We start from the raw sequence: 18314 nt of genomic DNA, 5'->3' as shown, positions 1-18314 counted from the left end.
CAGCAACAAGACCAACAGCAGAAACAAAACCAACAGCAGCAACAACACCAACAGCAACAACAAGACCAACAGCAGCAACAAGACCAACAGCAAAAACAATACTAGCAGCAACACAAGACCTACAGCAACTAGACCAACAACAACAAGACCTCTAGCAGCAACAGGACCAACAACAAGACCAAAAGCAGCACAAGATAACAACAACTAGACCAACAGCAACAACACAAGACCAACAGCAGCAAAACCAACAACAACAAGACCAACAGCAACAAGACCAACAGTAACAACAAGACCAACCACAACAACAAGACCAACAACAACAAGACCAACAACAACGACAAGACCAACAGCAGCAACATGACCAACAACGACAAGACCAACAGCAGCAGCAGGAGCAACAAAAATAACAAGACCAACAGCAACACCAACAAGACCAACAGCAGCAAGACCAACGACAACAGCAAGACCAACAGCAACAACAAGACCAACAGCAGCAACAAGACCAACAGCAGCAACAAGACCAACAGCAACAACAAGACCAACAGCAACAACAAGACCAACAGCAACAAGACCAACAGCAACAAGACCAAGAGCAACAGCATCAAGAACAACAGCAGCATAACCAACAACAAGACAAACCACAACAACAAGACCAACAACAACAAGACCAACAGCAATGACAAGACCAACAGCAGCAACAAGACCAACAGCAGCAACAAGACCAACAGCAGCAACAAGACCAACAGCAGCAACAAGACCAACAGCAGCAACAAGACCAACAGCAACAACAAGACCAACAGTAACAAGACCAACAGCAACAAGACCAAGAGCAACAGCATCAAGAACAACAGCAGCATGACCAACAACAAGACCAACCACAACAACAAGACCAACAACAAGACCAACAACAACGACAAGACCAACAGCAGCAACAAGACCAACAACGACAAGACCAACAGCAGCAACAAGAGCAACAATAATAACAAGACCAACAGCAACACCAACAAGACCAACAGCAGCAACAAGACCAATGACAACAACAAGACCAACAGCTGCAACAAGACCAACAACAACGAGTCGACCAACAGCAACAACAACAAGACAAACAGCAACAAGCCCAACAGCAACAAGACCTACAGCAACAACAAGACCAACAGCAGAAACAACAAGTCCAACAGCAACAAGCCCTACAGGAAGAGCAACAAGACCAACAGCAGCAACAAGACCAACAGCAACAACAAGACCAACAGCAACCAGACCCACAGCAACAACAAGACCAACGGCAGCAACAAGACCAATGGCAGCAACAAGACCAACAGCAGCAACAAAACCAACAGCAGCAACAACATCAACAGCAACAACAAGACCAACAGCAGCAACAACCAGACCCACAGCAACAACAAGACCAACGGCAGCAACAAGACCAATGGCAGCAACAAGACCAACAGCAACAACAACAACAAGACCAACAGCAGCAACAACAAGATCAACAGTAACAACAAGACCAACAACAAGAACAAGACCAGCAGCAACAACAAGACAATCAACAAGACCAACAGCAACAACAAGACCGACAGCAACAAGACCCACAGCAACAACAAGACCAATGGCAGCAACAAGACCAACAGCAGCAACAAAACCAACAGCAGCAACAACACCAACAGCAACAACAAGACCAACGGCAGCAACAAGACCAATGGCAGCAACAAGACCAACAGCAGCAACAAGACCAACAGCAAAAACAAGGCTAGCAGCACACAAGACCTACAGCAACTAGACCAACAACAACAAGATCTCTAGCAGCAACAAGACCAACAACAAGACCAACAGCAGCACAAGACAACAACAACTAGACCAACAGCAACAACACAAGACCAACAGCAGCAAGACCAAAAACAACAAGACCAACAGCAACAAGACCAACACAAAACCAACAGCAGCAAGACCAACAACAACAAGACCAACAGCAACAAGACCAACAGCAACAACAAGACCAACAGCAACAACAAGACCAACAGCTGCAACAAAACCAACTGCAGCAACACGATCAACGGCAACAACAAGACCAACAGCAACAACAAGACCAACAGCAACAAGACCAACAGCAACAAGACCAACAACAATGACAAGACCAACAGCAGCAACAGGACCAACAACAACAAGACCAACAAGAAGGCATACAGCATGCTTGCCTTCATCGGACGGGGTATTGAGTACAAGAGTTGGCAGGTCATGTTACAGTTGTATAGGACTTTGGTTCGGTCATATTTGGAATACTGCGTGCAGTTCTGGTCGCCACATTACCAGAAGGATGTGGATGCCTTGGAGAGGGTGCAGAGGAGGTTCACCAGGATGTTGCCTGGTATGGAGGGTGCTAGCAATGAAGAAAGGTTGAGTAGATTAGGATTGTTTTCGTTGGAAAGACGGAGGTTGAGGGGGGACCTGATTGAGGTCTACAAAATTATGAGAGGTATAGACAGGGTGGATAGCAACAAGCTTTTCCCAAGAGTGGGGGTGTCAGTTACAAGTGGTCACGATTTCAAGGTGAGAGGGGGAAAGTTTAAGGGAGATGTGCCTGGAAAGTTTTTTATGCAGAAGGTGGTGGGTGCCTGGAACGCTTTACCAGCGGAGGTGGTAGAGACGGGCACGATAGCATCATTTAAGAAGCATCTAGACAGGTATATGAATGGGCGGGAACAGAGGGAAGTAGACCTTGGAAAATAGGAGACAGGTTTAGATAAAGGATCTGGATTGGCGCAGGCTGGGAGGGCCGAAGGGCCTGTTCCTGTGCTGTAATTTTCTTTGTTCTTTGTTCTTAACAACAGCAAAAGGACCAACAATAACAACTAGACCAACAGCAACAACAACAAGACCAACAGCAGCAAGACCAACAACAACAGCAAGACCAACAGCAACAACAAGACTAACAACATCAACAAGACCAACAGCAACAACAAGACCAACAGCAGCAACAAGACCAACAGCAGCAACAAGACCAACAGCAACAACAAGACCAAAAGCAACAACAAGACCATCAGCAACAAGACCAACAGCAACAAGACCAACAGCAACAGCAACAAGAACAACAGCAGCATGACCAACAACAACAAGCCCAACAACATCAATAAGACCAACAGCAGCAACAAGACCAACAACAAGAACAAGACCAACAGCAACGACAAGACCAACAACAATAACAAGATGAACAGCAGAAACAAGACAAACAACAACAACTAGACCAACAGCAACAACAACAAGACCAGCAGCAACATGACCAACAACAACAGCAACAAGACAAACAGAAACAAGCCCAACAGCAACATGACCAACAGCAACAACAAGACTAACAGCAGCAACAACAAGTTCAAGAGCAACAGCAACAAGTTCAACCGCAACAGCAACAAAACCAACAGCAGAAACAAGACCAGCAACAACAAGTTCAACAGCAACAACAAGACCAACAACAACAACAAGACCAGTAGCAACAAGATGAACAACAAGACCAACAGCAACAACAAGACAACAGCAACAAGACCCACAGCAACAACAAGACCGACAGCAACAACACCAACAGCAGCAACAAGGCCCACAGCAGCAACAAAAGACCAACAGGACAGCAGCAACAAGACCAGCAGCAACAACAACAGAAACAGCAGCAACATGACCAACAGCAACAACAAGAAGACCAACAGCAACAACAAAACCAGCAGCAACAACAGCAACAGCAGCAACATGACCAACAGCAACAACAACAAGGCCAACAGCAACAACAACAAGACCAAGAACAGCAACAAGACCAACAGCAGCAACAAGACCAAAAGCAGCAAGACCAACAGCAGCAACAACAGCAACAGCAGCAACACGACCAACAGCAACAGCAACAAGACCAACAGCAACAACAACAAGACCAAGAACAGCAACAACACCATGAGCAACAACATCAAGACCAACAGCAGCAACAAGACCAACAGTAACAAGGCCAACAGCAGCAACAACAAGACCAACAGCAACAAGACCAAAGGCAGCAACAACAGCAACAGCAGCAACACGACCAACAGCAACAACAACAAGACCAACAGCAACAACAAGACCAAGAACAGCAACAACACCAACAGCAACAACATCAAGACCAACAGCAGCAACAAGACCAACAGCAACAACAAGACCAACAGCAGCAACAACAAGACCAACAGCAACAAGACCAACAGCAACAACAAGACCAACAGCAGCAACCACAAGACCAACAGCAACAAGACCGACAGTAATTGCACCAACAGCAGCACCAACAACAGCATCAAGACCAACAGCAACAAAATCAAAATTCTATGAAGAACAATGCCAAAAACAACAGCAACAACAAATCAAACAACAGCAACAGCAATGACAACAAGAGCAACATAACAACTAGACCCAACAGGAAAAACAAAAACAGGAGGTCAGGAAAATCGCAATTGTGGACAGCTTTGTGAATACGAGGTTCAAATACATGTGTTCCTCTCAAGCATGTTACACTCACTGATATCAACTTACTCATACTGTATCCCAGAATGTAACTTCATGTCTATTGAGTCGAGAGTATCGGCTGAGCACTGGGAAGGCATATAGAATACTTCCATTTATCAGCCAATGCATAGAATATCAGGAAGGTTCTGCTAGACCCATGTAAAACACGACTTAGGCCATAACTTGAGTGCTGTGCACAGTTCTGGCCACCTCACTACAGAAAGGGTGTAATTTCATTGGAGAGGGTACAGAGGAGATTTACAAGGCTGTTGCCCGGAAAATTACGGTTTTGATGAAAGATTTGATAACTTGGAGTTGTTTTCCTTAGAACAGAGACTAATATGAGATTTGATTCAGGTGTACAAAGTGTGGGATCCGGATAGAGTTGATGGGAAGGACATATTTCCATATGTTGAGAGGTCAGTTACTAGGGGGCATAGCTTTATAATAGTCGGTTTATTATAATAGTCAGATTATAGGGGTGATAAGAAAAATGTTTTCACCCAGAAGATTGTGGGGGTTTGGAACTCACTTCCTGAAAGGGGAGTAGAGACAGAGACCCTTTCTCAATTAAAATGTCTCTAGATGTGCCACCCCGAGTGCCTTAACCTGCTGGGCTGCACATCAAGTGCTGGAAAATGGGATGAGGCTGGGTGGCTCATTTTTCAGCCGGTACAGTCACGATGGGCCAAGTGGCCTCATTCTGTTCCGTAAATCTTTAGATGTTTTCTAAATGTTTGGGAAGGAGGAAGGTGCAGGAATGAGGGAAGAGGGTGGGAGAATGGCAGAATGTGAATGGCTCCTTAGGACACACAGGGCTGAATTGCCTTCTTCTGTAAGGATTGTGTGATTCTAATAGCCCACACATGTGTATTTGCACTGATGACATTATGAGCCACACAGGGAGAACAGGTCTGGAGATTGCTTATTGCAATCAGATGTCGTCAAGCAAGACCAAGGGCTCCCCTTCAAAACTGAATGAACCAGAGAGGTAAGGCATAGCCAATGAGATTGCTGTGTTTGATTGGATGAACCTGATTGGTTGCTGGTAGCGGCCTGAGGTAAAAGCCTTCTGAAACCCCACCCATTTCTTACACCGGTCCTGCGTGGACTTACCAGTGCCATTTGGGTATCCATCAGGGACTGGAGGACGCCAGTCAAAGTCAGACCAACCCAGCTCTTCATTGTTTTTCCTGTTCTGTTCCTTCAGCCAGTCAGTGATGGGTTTAAAATATTCAAGCAGGGCTGCAGCATCCATTTTCCCGCTGCCTGTTATCTCCTCAAGGATGACCTGCCAAGCTTTAGAGGAACCGGCACTCAGTGCTTTCCTGAAAGGGAGACCACAGGAAAGTATTCATGCTTCATTTTCTATGTAATGTCCTCGAGAGAGTGGCAGAGATATCTGGCTGGTTCAATTCAGTGGTGAATCCAGGATTGCTGCCTTCTGGATTGACAGTGCCTCTGCTGGCAGGTTATGTTAGGTTCTACATGTGCATCCCGACAAAGTAAAAGATGATGGTGCACCATCCCTCCCAACCATGTGGTTGTTTAATTTCCTGATGTTTGCGGGGGTGCAGTGGGTGGACATCCCTGTGGCCAATATTCTAGTCATAGGGTTGAGTTGCTGCCATGCCTAATTACCTTGTCCTCGGTTCACTGTGCAATTAATTGGCTGTGCAGGGTAACACAAAATCACTTTATGCGATTAAAAGAAGTCCAGTCAGTCAAGGAGCTCAACAATTCTGGGGCCTAAATTACAGGCATAGCTGACTGCCCTGTTTAACATTCTGATTAAAGTGGTGAGGCCTCAGTTCCTCAACAGGAAGCAGCGACTGAAGGCCAAAGAAAGACAAAAGGGAAGACAAAAATGAAAAGGCCTGGGCTAACGCTTTAACATTTCCTAAGTGGGCCTTTCTGTCTTTCTCAGGCAGATGCATTGTGGGAAGGCCCTTGATTTGGCTGTGATTTGGGATTTTAATGAGATTTGAGTGTGTTGTGTCTGGCCACGGGATTCGGTCTCCGCACGCCATTGTAAATGGTGCCTGCCACTACCTTATCAATGTTTGTGCGGTGTCTTAATCTTTTTTTTTGTTTCTCCACGTCTTATTCTTAACAGGGATAAAGATGCAGAACCTACCGGAGTATATCACCAGCTGGAAGTGACTGGTAGATGTCACATTTATGCAGAGGTCCTTGGTGTTGAGATGCATTGCACAGAGCTTTGTGGAATTGGAACTGCAGAATAAAACTCACAAAGTACCTGCGAATGGCGAGAGGAAATTAGTTTCTTACAAATACAGAAACTGGAGGAGACTACTCGACTCCTTGATCATTCCCATCACTCAATTAGATCGCAGCTTATCTCCAATTCACTCCATTTACCTGCCTTTACTCCCTATCCCTGCAGACTCTTGCCCCCAATAAAACTCTCAGGCTTGAATATTTGAATTGATCCATCACCCAAGCCTTTTGACTCCAAACACTATTTGGCTCCGAGGTACCATTCTACTCCATTCTACAACCCATTCAACTAATAGGACTAAAGGCAGATAAGTGCCCTGGCCCCGATGGCTTGCATCTTAGGATTGTAACAGAAGTAGCGACAGAGATAGTGGATGCGCTGGTTGTAATTTTCAAAACTCCTTGGATTCTGAAGAAGTCCTCGAGGGTTGGCAAGCTGCCACTGTGACACTCCTATTCAAAAAAGGATGGAGGCAAAAAGCGGGTGACTATCGGCCAATTAGCCTAACATTTATTGTTGGAAAAATGTTGGAATCAATTATTAAGGAAGTAACAGCAGCACATTTGGAAAAGCACAATATAATCAAGCACAGTCTGACTAATTTATGAGAGTTTTTAGAGGAAGTCTCAACCAGAGTGGATAGAGAGGAACCAGTTGCTGTGCTGCACTTGAACTTCCAAAAGGTTTTTGACAAGGTACCGCACAGAAGGTTAAGTCAAAAGATAAGGTGCGCGTTTGAACCAAATTGGAACAGAGTCGCATGACGAGCATGTTTAGCCGGGTGTTTCCTGGCACTCGCAGTGCTGAGTAACATCAAGCCAATTATTGGGCTCTGTTTCAATTTGGGGCCACATCAGGGAATGCCCTGCCGAAGCCACACATAGTTCAGTTCCCTGCATTGAGGAGCTCCACTCAAAGGACAAAGAAACAAACAAAGACAGCACAGGAACTCGCTGGAACTCTTCAATGCAGGAAGAGATCAGGACTCCATTGTCACTCCTATGCGACCCCCGCACCCCTCCCCCACCCTCACAACATTCACCGCATCCCACGTCACATGTGCAGGACACCCCCAGGTCCGATCCCCAACCCCCAGGAAAAATACCAGCCTGGCACCTTATGACGGCCAGGAAAGTGCCAGGGTGCCAGGCTGACAGTGGCAGGCTGTCTTTACCAAGGTGCCCAGGAGTGCTGGGGTGCCACCCAACCCAGAGGGCAACCACCTGGGGCCTCCCATCCTCTGGAGGAGCCCCAGAAGTGCCGATCCGTCTGGTCCCCATTTGTGGGCACCAGCATTGAACGTCACTCCCCTGAGGTCTCCAAGGCGATGGGGTTACATCCCAATGCCTCGGGTATCTGTCTCTAATATGCACATTGCAAAATAGTGATCCCGCCCCACAATGGACTAGATTCAGACTGTGACATCTCCTGAGATCATGTTAGATCTTGTGATGCGCAGTGAGTCGGGTAGATCACGGAAGGGGAGATCACACAGCATCTATCAATCGGGCTGCAAAGTGGCCGGTAGATCGCTCCCTGGCATTGTAAGGCAGCAGTGGTAACAATGGTGCTGTAAATGGTGAGTCCCATTTAGTTTCACAAATAGCTATTGGCCTCGGCCTCCTCTACCCTGGTCCAACAAAGTTCCCCACACAAGAAAAGCTGCTTCCCTTCCCTTGAAATCAACCACGCCTGCTGCACACCTTGTATAGAAACCACAGAATTTCTACAGTCAGAAGACGACCATTTGGCCCATCGAGTCTTCACCAATCCTCCTAAAGAGCACGCTACTCAGGCCCACTCCCCTGCCCTATCCCAATAACCCCATTGAACTTGCACATCTTTGGATACTAAGGGTCAATTTTAGCATGGCCAATCTTACATCGACTCTCCAAAAGAGCACTTTAGCTAAGTTTACCAGCCCCTGCTCCCCATCCCTGCATTGATCATAGCCAATCCACCTAACCTGCACATCTTTGGGCTTTGTACAATTTAATTTGCCATCACAAAGGTACAATTTAATCCACGTTCTTTAATAATCAAGCATTAAAAACTGGTTCCAGCTGCTTGCCATCAGGAATCCTGATCCACCTTTCATCCGTCGCAAACTTACTTTTCAACTTGTATCCCACCATCAGAAAAATGACATTTTGCATCCCGCACAATTAAGTCCCCTCAACCGCCTCATTTCCCACTCTCGGGAACTTTACTCAATTCTGCTCTATGTTCCTAGTGCCTTTGCTAATGACATGATTGAAGGAACTCTGTCCGAGACCCTGTATGGGATTCTCCGCTCCGCCAGCCGCACCGCGTGCCTTTCGCTGGCGGTGGGATTCTATCGTCCCGCCGTTTGTCAATGGGAAGCACCCCACGCCGCCGCGAATCCACTGCCGAGGGTGCAATGCCGGTGGGAAAATTGAATTGCAACGACTGGAGAATTCCGGCTCCTTTTCCTTTGGGCAATGTTACCTGATGTAAGGTGTGACTGCCGGGATGTGGTACTTGGCACCCGGATCAAAGTTTGTTTCATCCCTTGGAAGTGGTGGGCAGATTCCTTGGTACTTTGTCCTGGAAAACAAGAGCATTCAGAATATAAATCCCAAAACACATCCCAAAAGTCAGATCAACCTCGCGCCATGACCATTTGTTGCCCCATTGATGTATTTACCTCAGATACCACCATTCATAGTTATAGTTCTTTGGTGAAGTCCGCCCACTGAACACTCCCCAACGCCATTGGTCTATCAGATATCCAAATGGGAGGAAGGCAATTTTTTCCAAGGCCATTTTCAGGAGGTAGTTAATGTCGGTTTCTGTCAAGGAAATAAAGGGTTGAGTAAGCTGATGCTGAGCATGGAATCTTATTTCCCTTGCTAAGATTTTCATCTTTCCCCAATTTTCTATCCTTTACTCAATGTGCTGATGCTGTTTGGGTTATATTCTCATGGACAGCTCACCCCTCCAGTACCCCACCCAGATGGGCAGATAAACTATTGAGCTCCTGGTGACAGGAGAGATTTTGAGGCTTTCGAGAGGGTGCACTAGGAGACTGATTGAAATCATAGATCATAGAATTTACAATGCAGAAGGAGGCCATTCGGCCCATCGAGTCTGCACCGGCCCTTACAAAGAGCACCCTACTCAAGCCCACGTTTCTACCCTATCCCCTTAACCCAGTAGCCCCCACTTAACCGTTTTTGGACACTAAGGGCAATTTTTGCTTGGCCAATCCACCTAACCCGCACATCAGGCAGGAATAGAGGCGCCAGCCACCTGCCTGCCCAGAAGGAAAAAAAAAAGTGAAACAGGGAACGAGTAATACTGGTCCAAACTGTTTTATTCCCTTCTGCGTGAGTTCAGCGACACCCTTGCATCCTGCCCACCCCGTCAACCTCTGGTGGCAGACTGACTTTTTTTTTATTGGGTTAAAAATTTGGAGAAGGAAATGAGGGAAATACAAATACAAAGAAAAACTCCAAAAAGCAAATGATATATTGTGAGAATATTGTAGATATAGTACATGCCTACGATTACAAAACGATTGTCCAAGGCAGTTAAAAGCAGACTGTTTCAAGTCATTGTAGTTGGCATAAAAATAATATTCTTGCCCTCTGTGCTGCTGGAGTAGAGAGGAGAAAATCAACCAGAGTTCCTGCCCTGATCACCACTCAGCCATTCCTTTTGCAATGTGTATGTGCACGGACCCAACATGGTTTGGTTGTGTTGCAATAGCCTGTGGACACTCATTCACTGTAACATCTGGAAGATTGGTCCCTTGGCGAGCAGTAAAATATGATGAATGTAAGAAATGTTCATATTTTATATTTGTTTACAGTAATGTTAGTAAATCCTGGGTTAAGATGTATATAGTCAGTATGAATAGAACAAAGAACAAAGGACAATACAGCAGAGGAACAGGCCCTTCAGTCCTCCAGGCCTGTACCGGTCACGATACTAACCTTTGCCAAAACCCTCAGCACTTCCTTGTACGTATCTCTCTATACCCATCCTATCCATTTGTTTGTCAAGGTGCCTTTTGAACAGCGTTATTGTATCTGCTTCCACAACCTCCCCTGGCAACGCGTTTCAGGCACTCACCACCCTCTGCATAAAAAAACCTGCCTCGCACTGTCTCCTCCAAAACTTTGCCCCAAGGACCTTAAACTTATGCCCCCTGGTGACTGACCCCTCCACCCTGGGAAAGAGTGCCTGCCCATCCTCTCTATCCATGCCCCTCATAATCTTGTTTACCTCTATCAGGTCACCCCTCAACCTCCGTTTCTCTAATGAAACTAATCCGAGTCTATTCAGCCTCTCCACATAGCTAACACCCTCCAGATTAGGCAACACCCTGGTAAACCTTCTCTGCACCCTCTACAAAGCCTCCACATCCTTCTGGTAGTGTGACAACCAGAATTGTGTGCAGTATTCCAAGTGCGGCCTGACCAAGGTTCAATACAACTGTAACATGACTTGCCAGTTTTATACTCAATGCCCCGTCCAATGAAGGCAAGCATTCCATAAGACCATAAGACCATAAGACATAGGAGTGGAAGTAAAGCCATTCGGCCCATCGAGTCCACTCCACCATTCAATCATGGTTGATTTCAACTCCATTTACCCGCTCTCTCCCCATAGCCCTTAATTCCTCGAGAAATCAAGAATTTATCAATTTCTGTCTTAAAGACACTCAATGTCCCGGCCTCCACCGCCCTCTGTGGCAATGAATTCCACAGACCTACCAGTCTCTGGCTGAAGAAATTTCTCCTCATTGAAGAAATTTCTCCTCATTCCGTATGCTTTCTTGACTACCTTGTCCACTTGTGTTGCCACCTTCAAAGGTCTGTGGACCTGCACGTCCAGATCTCTCTGACTTTCTATATTCCTAAGAGTTTTGCCATTTACGGTATATTTCCCCTCTATGTGGGACCAAAATGCATTACCTCACATTTGTCCAGATTAAACTCCATTTGGCATTTCTCTACTCAAGTCCCTAGCCTATATATATCCTTCTGTATCTTCTGATAATCCTGAACACTATCTGCCACTCCACCAACCTTGGTGTCATCTGCAAACTTACTAATCAGACCAGCTACATTTTCCTCCAAATCATTTATGTATACTACAAACAACAGAGGCCCCAGTGGAACATCACTAGTCACAACCTTCCATTCAGAAAAACACCCTTCTACTGCCACCCTTTGCCTCTGTGACCGAGCCAGTTCTGTATCCATCTTACCACCTCACCTCTGATCCTGTGTGATTTCACCTTTTGTACCAGTCTGCCATGAGGTAACTTGTCAAAGACTTTACATATAAACAACATTCATCACACTCCCCTCATCAATCTACTAGAACTGTGATTGTGGTGTTGGAAAAGTGAGGTAATCATTGATTTTCAGGTGAAGTGTTCTGCTAATAGATCTTGAGAACCATTTACTTGTTTACGGATAGCGAGCTAATTGAATATTGTTCGCATTTGAAGGACCCCTGGGGTATAGATAATTTCTGAGGGGCACTGTGTTTGGTCCTGGCTAAACAAGTCAAGAGACATCTTATGAGAAGAGACAAAGGAATGCTTTATGTTTTGGATACAGATTATGTTGTTAATGGGAGGAGCCAAGTTTGTCTGAGAGGCAGTTGGTCCTAGAATTTTCAATTGAACAGAAGTGTTTCGGTTTAGCCCTGAAAGGTTACCTCACCAAGGATTCTCCACACAGAAAAGCAAGTAGAAATCCGTTTGTTATATTTACTCATCAGTGGTAGTTGAAATATATTGGTTTGCTTAATTGGAATATAGTGGCAGGTTTAGGAAGTAAGGTAAGTTTTTCTCTTTACCTAAGAATTGTTGTAGCTGTTACCTGTAAAGCTATTTCTTCGTTACTAATGTGATTAATTCTGTGGTTAAATTAAAGTTTAAAAAAAAATCAAATTAAAGAGTCATGTTAAATTACCGCCACGCCACGCTGCTATGACGCCGGGCCGCAGATTCTCCGGCGACAGGAGAATCGGCAGCAATCACGCCCAGGTGGTTGCCGCAGCGCCGGTTAGGGGCCGCTGAAATAGGTCCCCACGGCGGTTCCCCGCAGGCGACGGGCCAAACTCATGCCGAGTTCCACCGAGTTCTGCCGGCATGGTTCAAACCTGGTACCACCCGGCGGGTGCTTGGACCCACAGCCGCTGTGGACATTCTGGTGGGGGGGCGGAGGATCTGACTCCGGGAGGGGGCTCCACGGGGTCCAGGCCCACTATCGGGGGCTTCAGATCGGCGGACGGCAGCGATCTGGAATGGGCCTACCTCCTTCCACGCGGGCCCGCTGTTCGGTCACTGACATGTTTCTCTGCACCAGCATGGAGACGACAACCACGCGCATGCTCTGGCATGGAGACGGCCGAAGTGCATGCGCGGACCTACGCCAGCCGTGGAGGGCCGCCTTTCAGTGCCGGAGCAGCGCGCAGCACTCTGGCGCCATTCTAGCCCCCTAATAGACGGAGAATTACTGGGCCAGGAGGCCTGTTTCTGCCAGCATACCCCACTCTGGTGTTTACGCCGGCATCAACACTTGGCCGGGATTTTGGAGAGTCCTGGTCCATGACTGCCTAATGACCAACCGACCTATTGTTGGTTGAATAAAGACTGCCTAACTCCAAGTTTGAGTTTTGAAAGCCTATATTGACTGGCAGAGAACGCTTCTCTCTTGTCTCTTTCACAATTTCAAGCTCACCCAAAGTGCATAACAGCTTATGAAATACTTTTTTAAGTGTATGTAGGAAAACAGTAGCCAATTTGTGCACAGCAAGCTCCTACAAACAGATATGTGATAATACCCAGAAAACCCATTTGAATGATGTTGTTTGCACGGTAGCCCATGTCACCCTGGAGAATCCATTTGCTCTATTTTAAAATAATGGGCGGGATTCTCCGGTCTCCGACACAGAACTCGCTTTCACCGATTGGCCGGAGAATCTCCATTTGCGGCAAAATCCGTGGCGGTGCCGCTTTTGCGATGCTCTGCCCAATCGGAAATGTCACCTGAGGCCCCCCACGATGCTCTTCCCCAATGGGCCAAGTTCCCAACAGCGTGGAACACTTATCCTATTTTTTTTCGTGAACGGCTGCAGACTGAGTCCTGTTCAGTGGGGCTGGGGGCTCTGGTGGGGGTTGGTCTGAGCCTTGTCAAAGGGGGACAGTTTTGACTTCCGGTGGCAACCATGGAGAGAGTGGTCGCACATTTGGTGGCTCCCGCTCATGGTTGGCTGTTTGGACCTTTCCCCGGCGAACGGCGGAAATGAGTGTTTGTAAAAGGTGCAGGAGGGCTGGAGGAAGAGAGTATCTCACCATTGTATGGATTTGTGGACCAGAAGTGGTCGAAATTGGTGTGGAGCCTGCGACACAGGGGAAGATGGTGGAGGGTCAAGGTCCGAGCTTGCCGGCCCAGTGGTCGACGGATCAGTTAGTGATCTTCCTCCAGGAGAAATTTTCCCATCAGAGGAACTTGGAGGACCTGGCCAGGGTGGTGTATTCGATAAAGGCCGGGATTGACTGCATGGAGCTGAGGTTAGAGGCCCAGGGCCAGGCGATCCAGAAGGTGGAGGAGCTGGTAGTGGAGCACCAGAAGCAGCTTGCTTCGATAGCTGCTCTCGCCAGCCCAATACTTCACAAGCCTGGTGGCAGTGGTGGCTATCAGGGTGTGAGGACAATGGCAGAAGCACATGGGAGTGGTGGGGGTGTTGGTATGGACACCTATTTGTGGCAACCACCAGTTTGCTCCGGGGGGCTCCGGGGGGGGGGCTCTGGGGGACTGGATGGGGGTTTCAGAGGTGGCAGAGAGCAGGGATCGAGCAGTTTGGGGACCTGTTTGTTGGCGGCAGCTTTCCGTGCTTGGAGGATTTGGAGGAGGAGTTTGTGCTGCCTTGGGGGGGGGGGGGGGGGGGGGGGGGGGGGGGGGCATGGGTTCCGATACCTGCAGGTGAGGGACTTTGTGCGGATGCAGGACTTGCCCTAACGCCCCAGGGGACACAGGATAAGGTAGTGTTGAAAATGGGAGTGGGGGAGGGGAAGGTCTTGGAAATTTATAAAGAACTTTATAAAGAAATTTATAAAGGGGCAGCACGGTAGCATGGTGGTTAGCATAAATGCTTCACAGCTCCAGGGTCACAGGTTTGGTTCCCGGCTGGGTCACTGTCTGTGCGGAGTCTGCACATCCTCCCCGTGTGTGCGTGGGTTTCCTCCGGGTGCTCCGGTTTCCTCCCACAGTCCAAAGATGTGCGGGTTAGGTGGATTGGCCATGCTAAATTGCCCGTAGTGTCCTAGGAAGTAAGGTTAGGGGGGGGGTTGTTGGGTTACGGGTATAGGGTGGATACGTGGGTTTGAGTAGGGTGATCATTGCTCGGCACAACATCGAGGGCCGAAGGGCCTGTTCTGTGCTGTACAGTTCTATGTTCTATGTTCATGGAATGGGAGGGAACACCGATAGGAGCGGTGAAGCGAAAATGGGAGGTAGAATTGGGCAAGGAATTGGAGGTGGGACTATGGGAGGATGCCCTGAGTAGGGTTAACACATCCTGGTTGTGTGCCAGGCTTAGCCTGATACAATTCAAGGTGGTCCACAGGGCTCACATGACTGTGGCCCGTATGAGCAGGTTCTTTGAAGGGATGGAGGATAGGTGCGGGCAGTGCTTGGGAGGGCCCACACATCATGTCCTCATACTTTGGGCATCTCCAAAGCTTAGAGGATTTTGGCAAGGATTTGCAGATGTCATATCCATGGTATTGAAGGCACCAGTGGTTCCGAGTCCAGCAGTGGTGATATTTCGTGTGTCGGAGGACCCGGGAGTCCAGGGGGTGAGAGAGGCTGAAGTTTTGGCCTTTGCCTCCTTGGTAGCCCAGAGACGGATCTTATTGGTGAGGAGGGACTCAGAACCCCCGAAATCGGGGGTTTGGGTAAGTGACATGGCCGGGTTTCTCAGACTGGAGAAGATCAAGTTCGTCCTGAGGGGACCGGTGTTCAGGTTTGCCCGGAGGTGGCAGCCCTTTATCGACTTCTTTGGGGAAAATTAAGCTGTCAGCAGATATAAAAAGGAGGGGGGTAAAGGGAAAGAGAGAGGCTTGGGGAGGATGGTTGAGGTGGGAAACACTTTGTGGGGAAGGTGGACTGGGGAACTATGTATTTGAGCCATGTTGGCTGGGTTTGGTTGTAGGTTGGGTGGGTGTTATTTGTTCTGTTGTTTGTTCCTCTTGAAAACTGTTGTTCAAATTAAATATGCCTTTATAAGATATATTCAAAGAAAAAAGGGGGGAGGTAGTTTTTGGCAGGCGTGGACGCTGCAGGCTGCCGCCGTGCGCATGTGGGGCCAGGGACCCGGCAATTCTCCAGCCATATCCGCAGGGAAAGCTGGGGGCTTTGCGCTTATTGCCTGCTAGCCCCCCACTAGACGGAGGATCGCTGCGGCTTTTGCGACTTTTTACGCCACTGTTGCCACGCTGGCGTCAGCACTGAGTCTTCAAATCGGAGAATCCAGCCCAATGTTTTTTTTCACATGCACCTGAAAAGGCTGACAGGGCCTCAGTTTAATGTCCCATCCAATGGACGATACCTCTGACAGTGCAGCGCACCCGCAGCCTGAAATTTGCCCCAAGGATTCAGGGGTGGGACTTGAATCAATAATTTTTGGACTCGGAGGTCCAAGGAGAAAGAGAGGGATTAATTGCAAAGTTATGAAGTGGAAACGTGTGTGCCAAGGATTTGTTGCGGGAATCAGGGAGGTAAGTTCAGAGAGAGCGATGCCCACACACATAAGCAGAAGAACTATCAATGAATACTCAGAGAACCTCCAAGATGACAAATGGCTGTGAAATTCTTTCCTTGACTTTAATTGCATTAAAATTTAGTTTTTTTTACTTCTATACTGTAAATTCACACTCCCTATGGTGAAGATTGTCATCAAGAGAGAATGGACCAATGCTTTTCTTGATCTATATTAATAACCTACACATGGGATTAGAAGACAATATGTCAAAATTTGCAGATAACATAAATTTGAAGCATTGTGAATTGTGAGGATAGTGATTGATTTTATGAGAATATAGGGCGAAATTCTCTGACCCCCAGCAGGGTCGGAGAATCGCCTGGGGCCGCCGAAAATCCCGCCCCCGCCGTGGCAGAGATTCTCCGCCACCCGGGAAGTGGCGGTGGCGGGAATCTCGCCACTCCAATCGGAGAGGCCCCTGCGGTGATTCTCCGGCCCGCGATGGGCCGAAGTCCCGCCGCTGGGAGGCCTCTCCCGCCGCCGAGGTTTGAACCACCTCTGGAACGGCGGGATCAGCGGCGCGAGCGGGCCCCGGGGTCCTGGGGGGCGAGGGGTGCCCCCACGGTGGTCTGGCCCGCGATCGGGGCCCCCCGCTCAGACTCCGGGCCAGTGCCCTGGGTGCACTATTTCTCCTCCGCGGCCGCCACGGCCTCCGCCATGGCGGAAGCGGAAGAGAACCCCACATCGCGCATGCGCCGGCAGTGATGTCAGCGGCCAGCTGCCGCTGACATCACTGCCGGCGCATGCGCCGACCAGCGAAAGCCTTTCGGCCAGCCCCGCTGCCGGGGGCGCCGGTTTTTTGCGCCAGTCTTTTGGTTCCAACCCCTCCAGCGCGGGGCTGGCCCCCAAAGGTGGGGAGAATTCCCCACCTTTGGGGAGGCCCGACCCCTGAGTGGTTGGCGCCACTCCCCTACGCCGGGACCCTCCGTCACGCCGGGTAGGGGAGAATCCCGCCCATAGACAGTCTGGTGGAATGAGCAGACATGTTGCAGGTGGACATTATAATAATAATCTTATTATCGTCACAAGTAGGCTTACATTAACACGGCAATGAAGTTTCTGTGAAAATCCCCTAGTCGCCACACTCCAGCGCCTGTTCGGGTACACGGAGGGAGAATTCAGAATGTCCATTTCACCTAACAAGAACGTATTCTGGGACTTGTGGGAGGAAACCAGGGCACCCGGAGGAAACCCACGCAGACACAGGGAGAACGTGCAGACTCCGCACAGACAGTGACCCAAGCCGGGAATCGATCCGGGGTCCCTGGCTCTGTGAAGCAACAATACTAACCACTGTGCTCCCTCTACACTGTCCCCATCAAACACTACCAGGGCAGGTGCAGCACGGGGTTAGATACAGATGACAGCTTCCTCTATACTGTCCCCATCAAACATTCCCAGGACAGGTACAGCACGGGGTTAGATATAGAGTAAAAAGTTGTTTTTTCTATTTTCACTTCCTCTTTCTCCATTTCTGATGCAAGGATTAAAAGCCAGGCTGGGGATACATGTGTCAGGATCTTGGATGAGTTGGAGTGAGTGGCCACTCAGGGGCTGCAGGAACAGAACCCGATTACAAAGTATTTACAACACATAAAATGGACATTTAGCACAACAGGTCCATGCTGGTGAAGATTTTAAAAATTATTTCAGGAAATATGGGTGTTGATGGCTTTCGTACCCTTCCCTATTTGCCATTGAGAAGGTGGTGGTGAGTTGCTTTCTTGAACTGCTGCAGTCCCTATGGTGTAGATACACC

The 18314-nt window shown here is 48.3% G+C and overlaps 1 protein-coding gene across 1 annotated transcript in view; it reads right to left on the bottom strand.

The window, feature by feature from the left end:
* ace (angiotensin I converting enzyme (peptidyl-dipeptidase A) 1) overlaps positions 1–18314 on the bottom strand; it is a 223005-nt gene that overhangs the window by 77046 nt on the left and 127645 nt on the right. Inside the window, exons 9-12 of the mRNA XM_038778735.1 lie at positions 9414–9558; positions 9215–9313; positions 6641–6763; positions 5620–5831 (exon numbers count right to left, since the gene is read on the bottom strand). Of these exons, the coding sequence (XP_038634663.1) occupies positions 5620–5831; positions 6641–6763; positions 9215–9313; positions 9414–9558 (579 nt within the window). The remainder of the gene's footprint in view (positions 1–5619; positions 5832–6640; positions 6764–9214; positions 9314–9413; positions 9559–18314) is intronic.

The sequence above is a fragment of the Scyliorhinus canicula genome, chromosome 19 (genome assembly GCF_902713615.1).
Source record: "Scyliorhinus canicula chromosome 19, sScyCan1.1, whole genome shotgun sequence".
In the NCBI taxonomy this organism is placed as follows: domain Eukaryota; kingdom Metazoa; phylum Chordata; class Chondrichthyes; order Carcharhiniformes; family Scyliorhinidae; genus Scyliorhinus; species Scyliorhinus canicula.
Note: the sequence above shows the minus strand (reverse complement) of the source record. Positions and strands in the feature narration are given on the sequence as shown.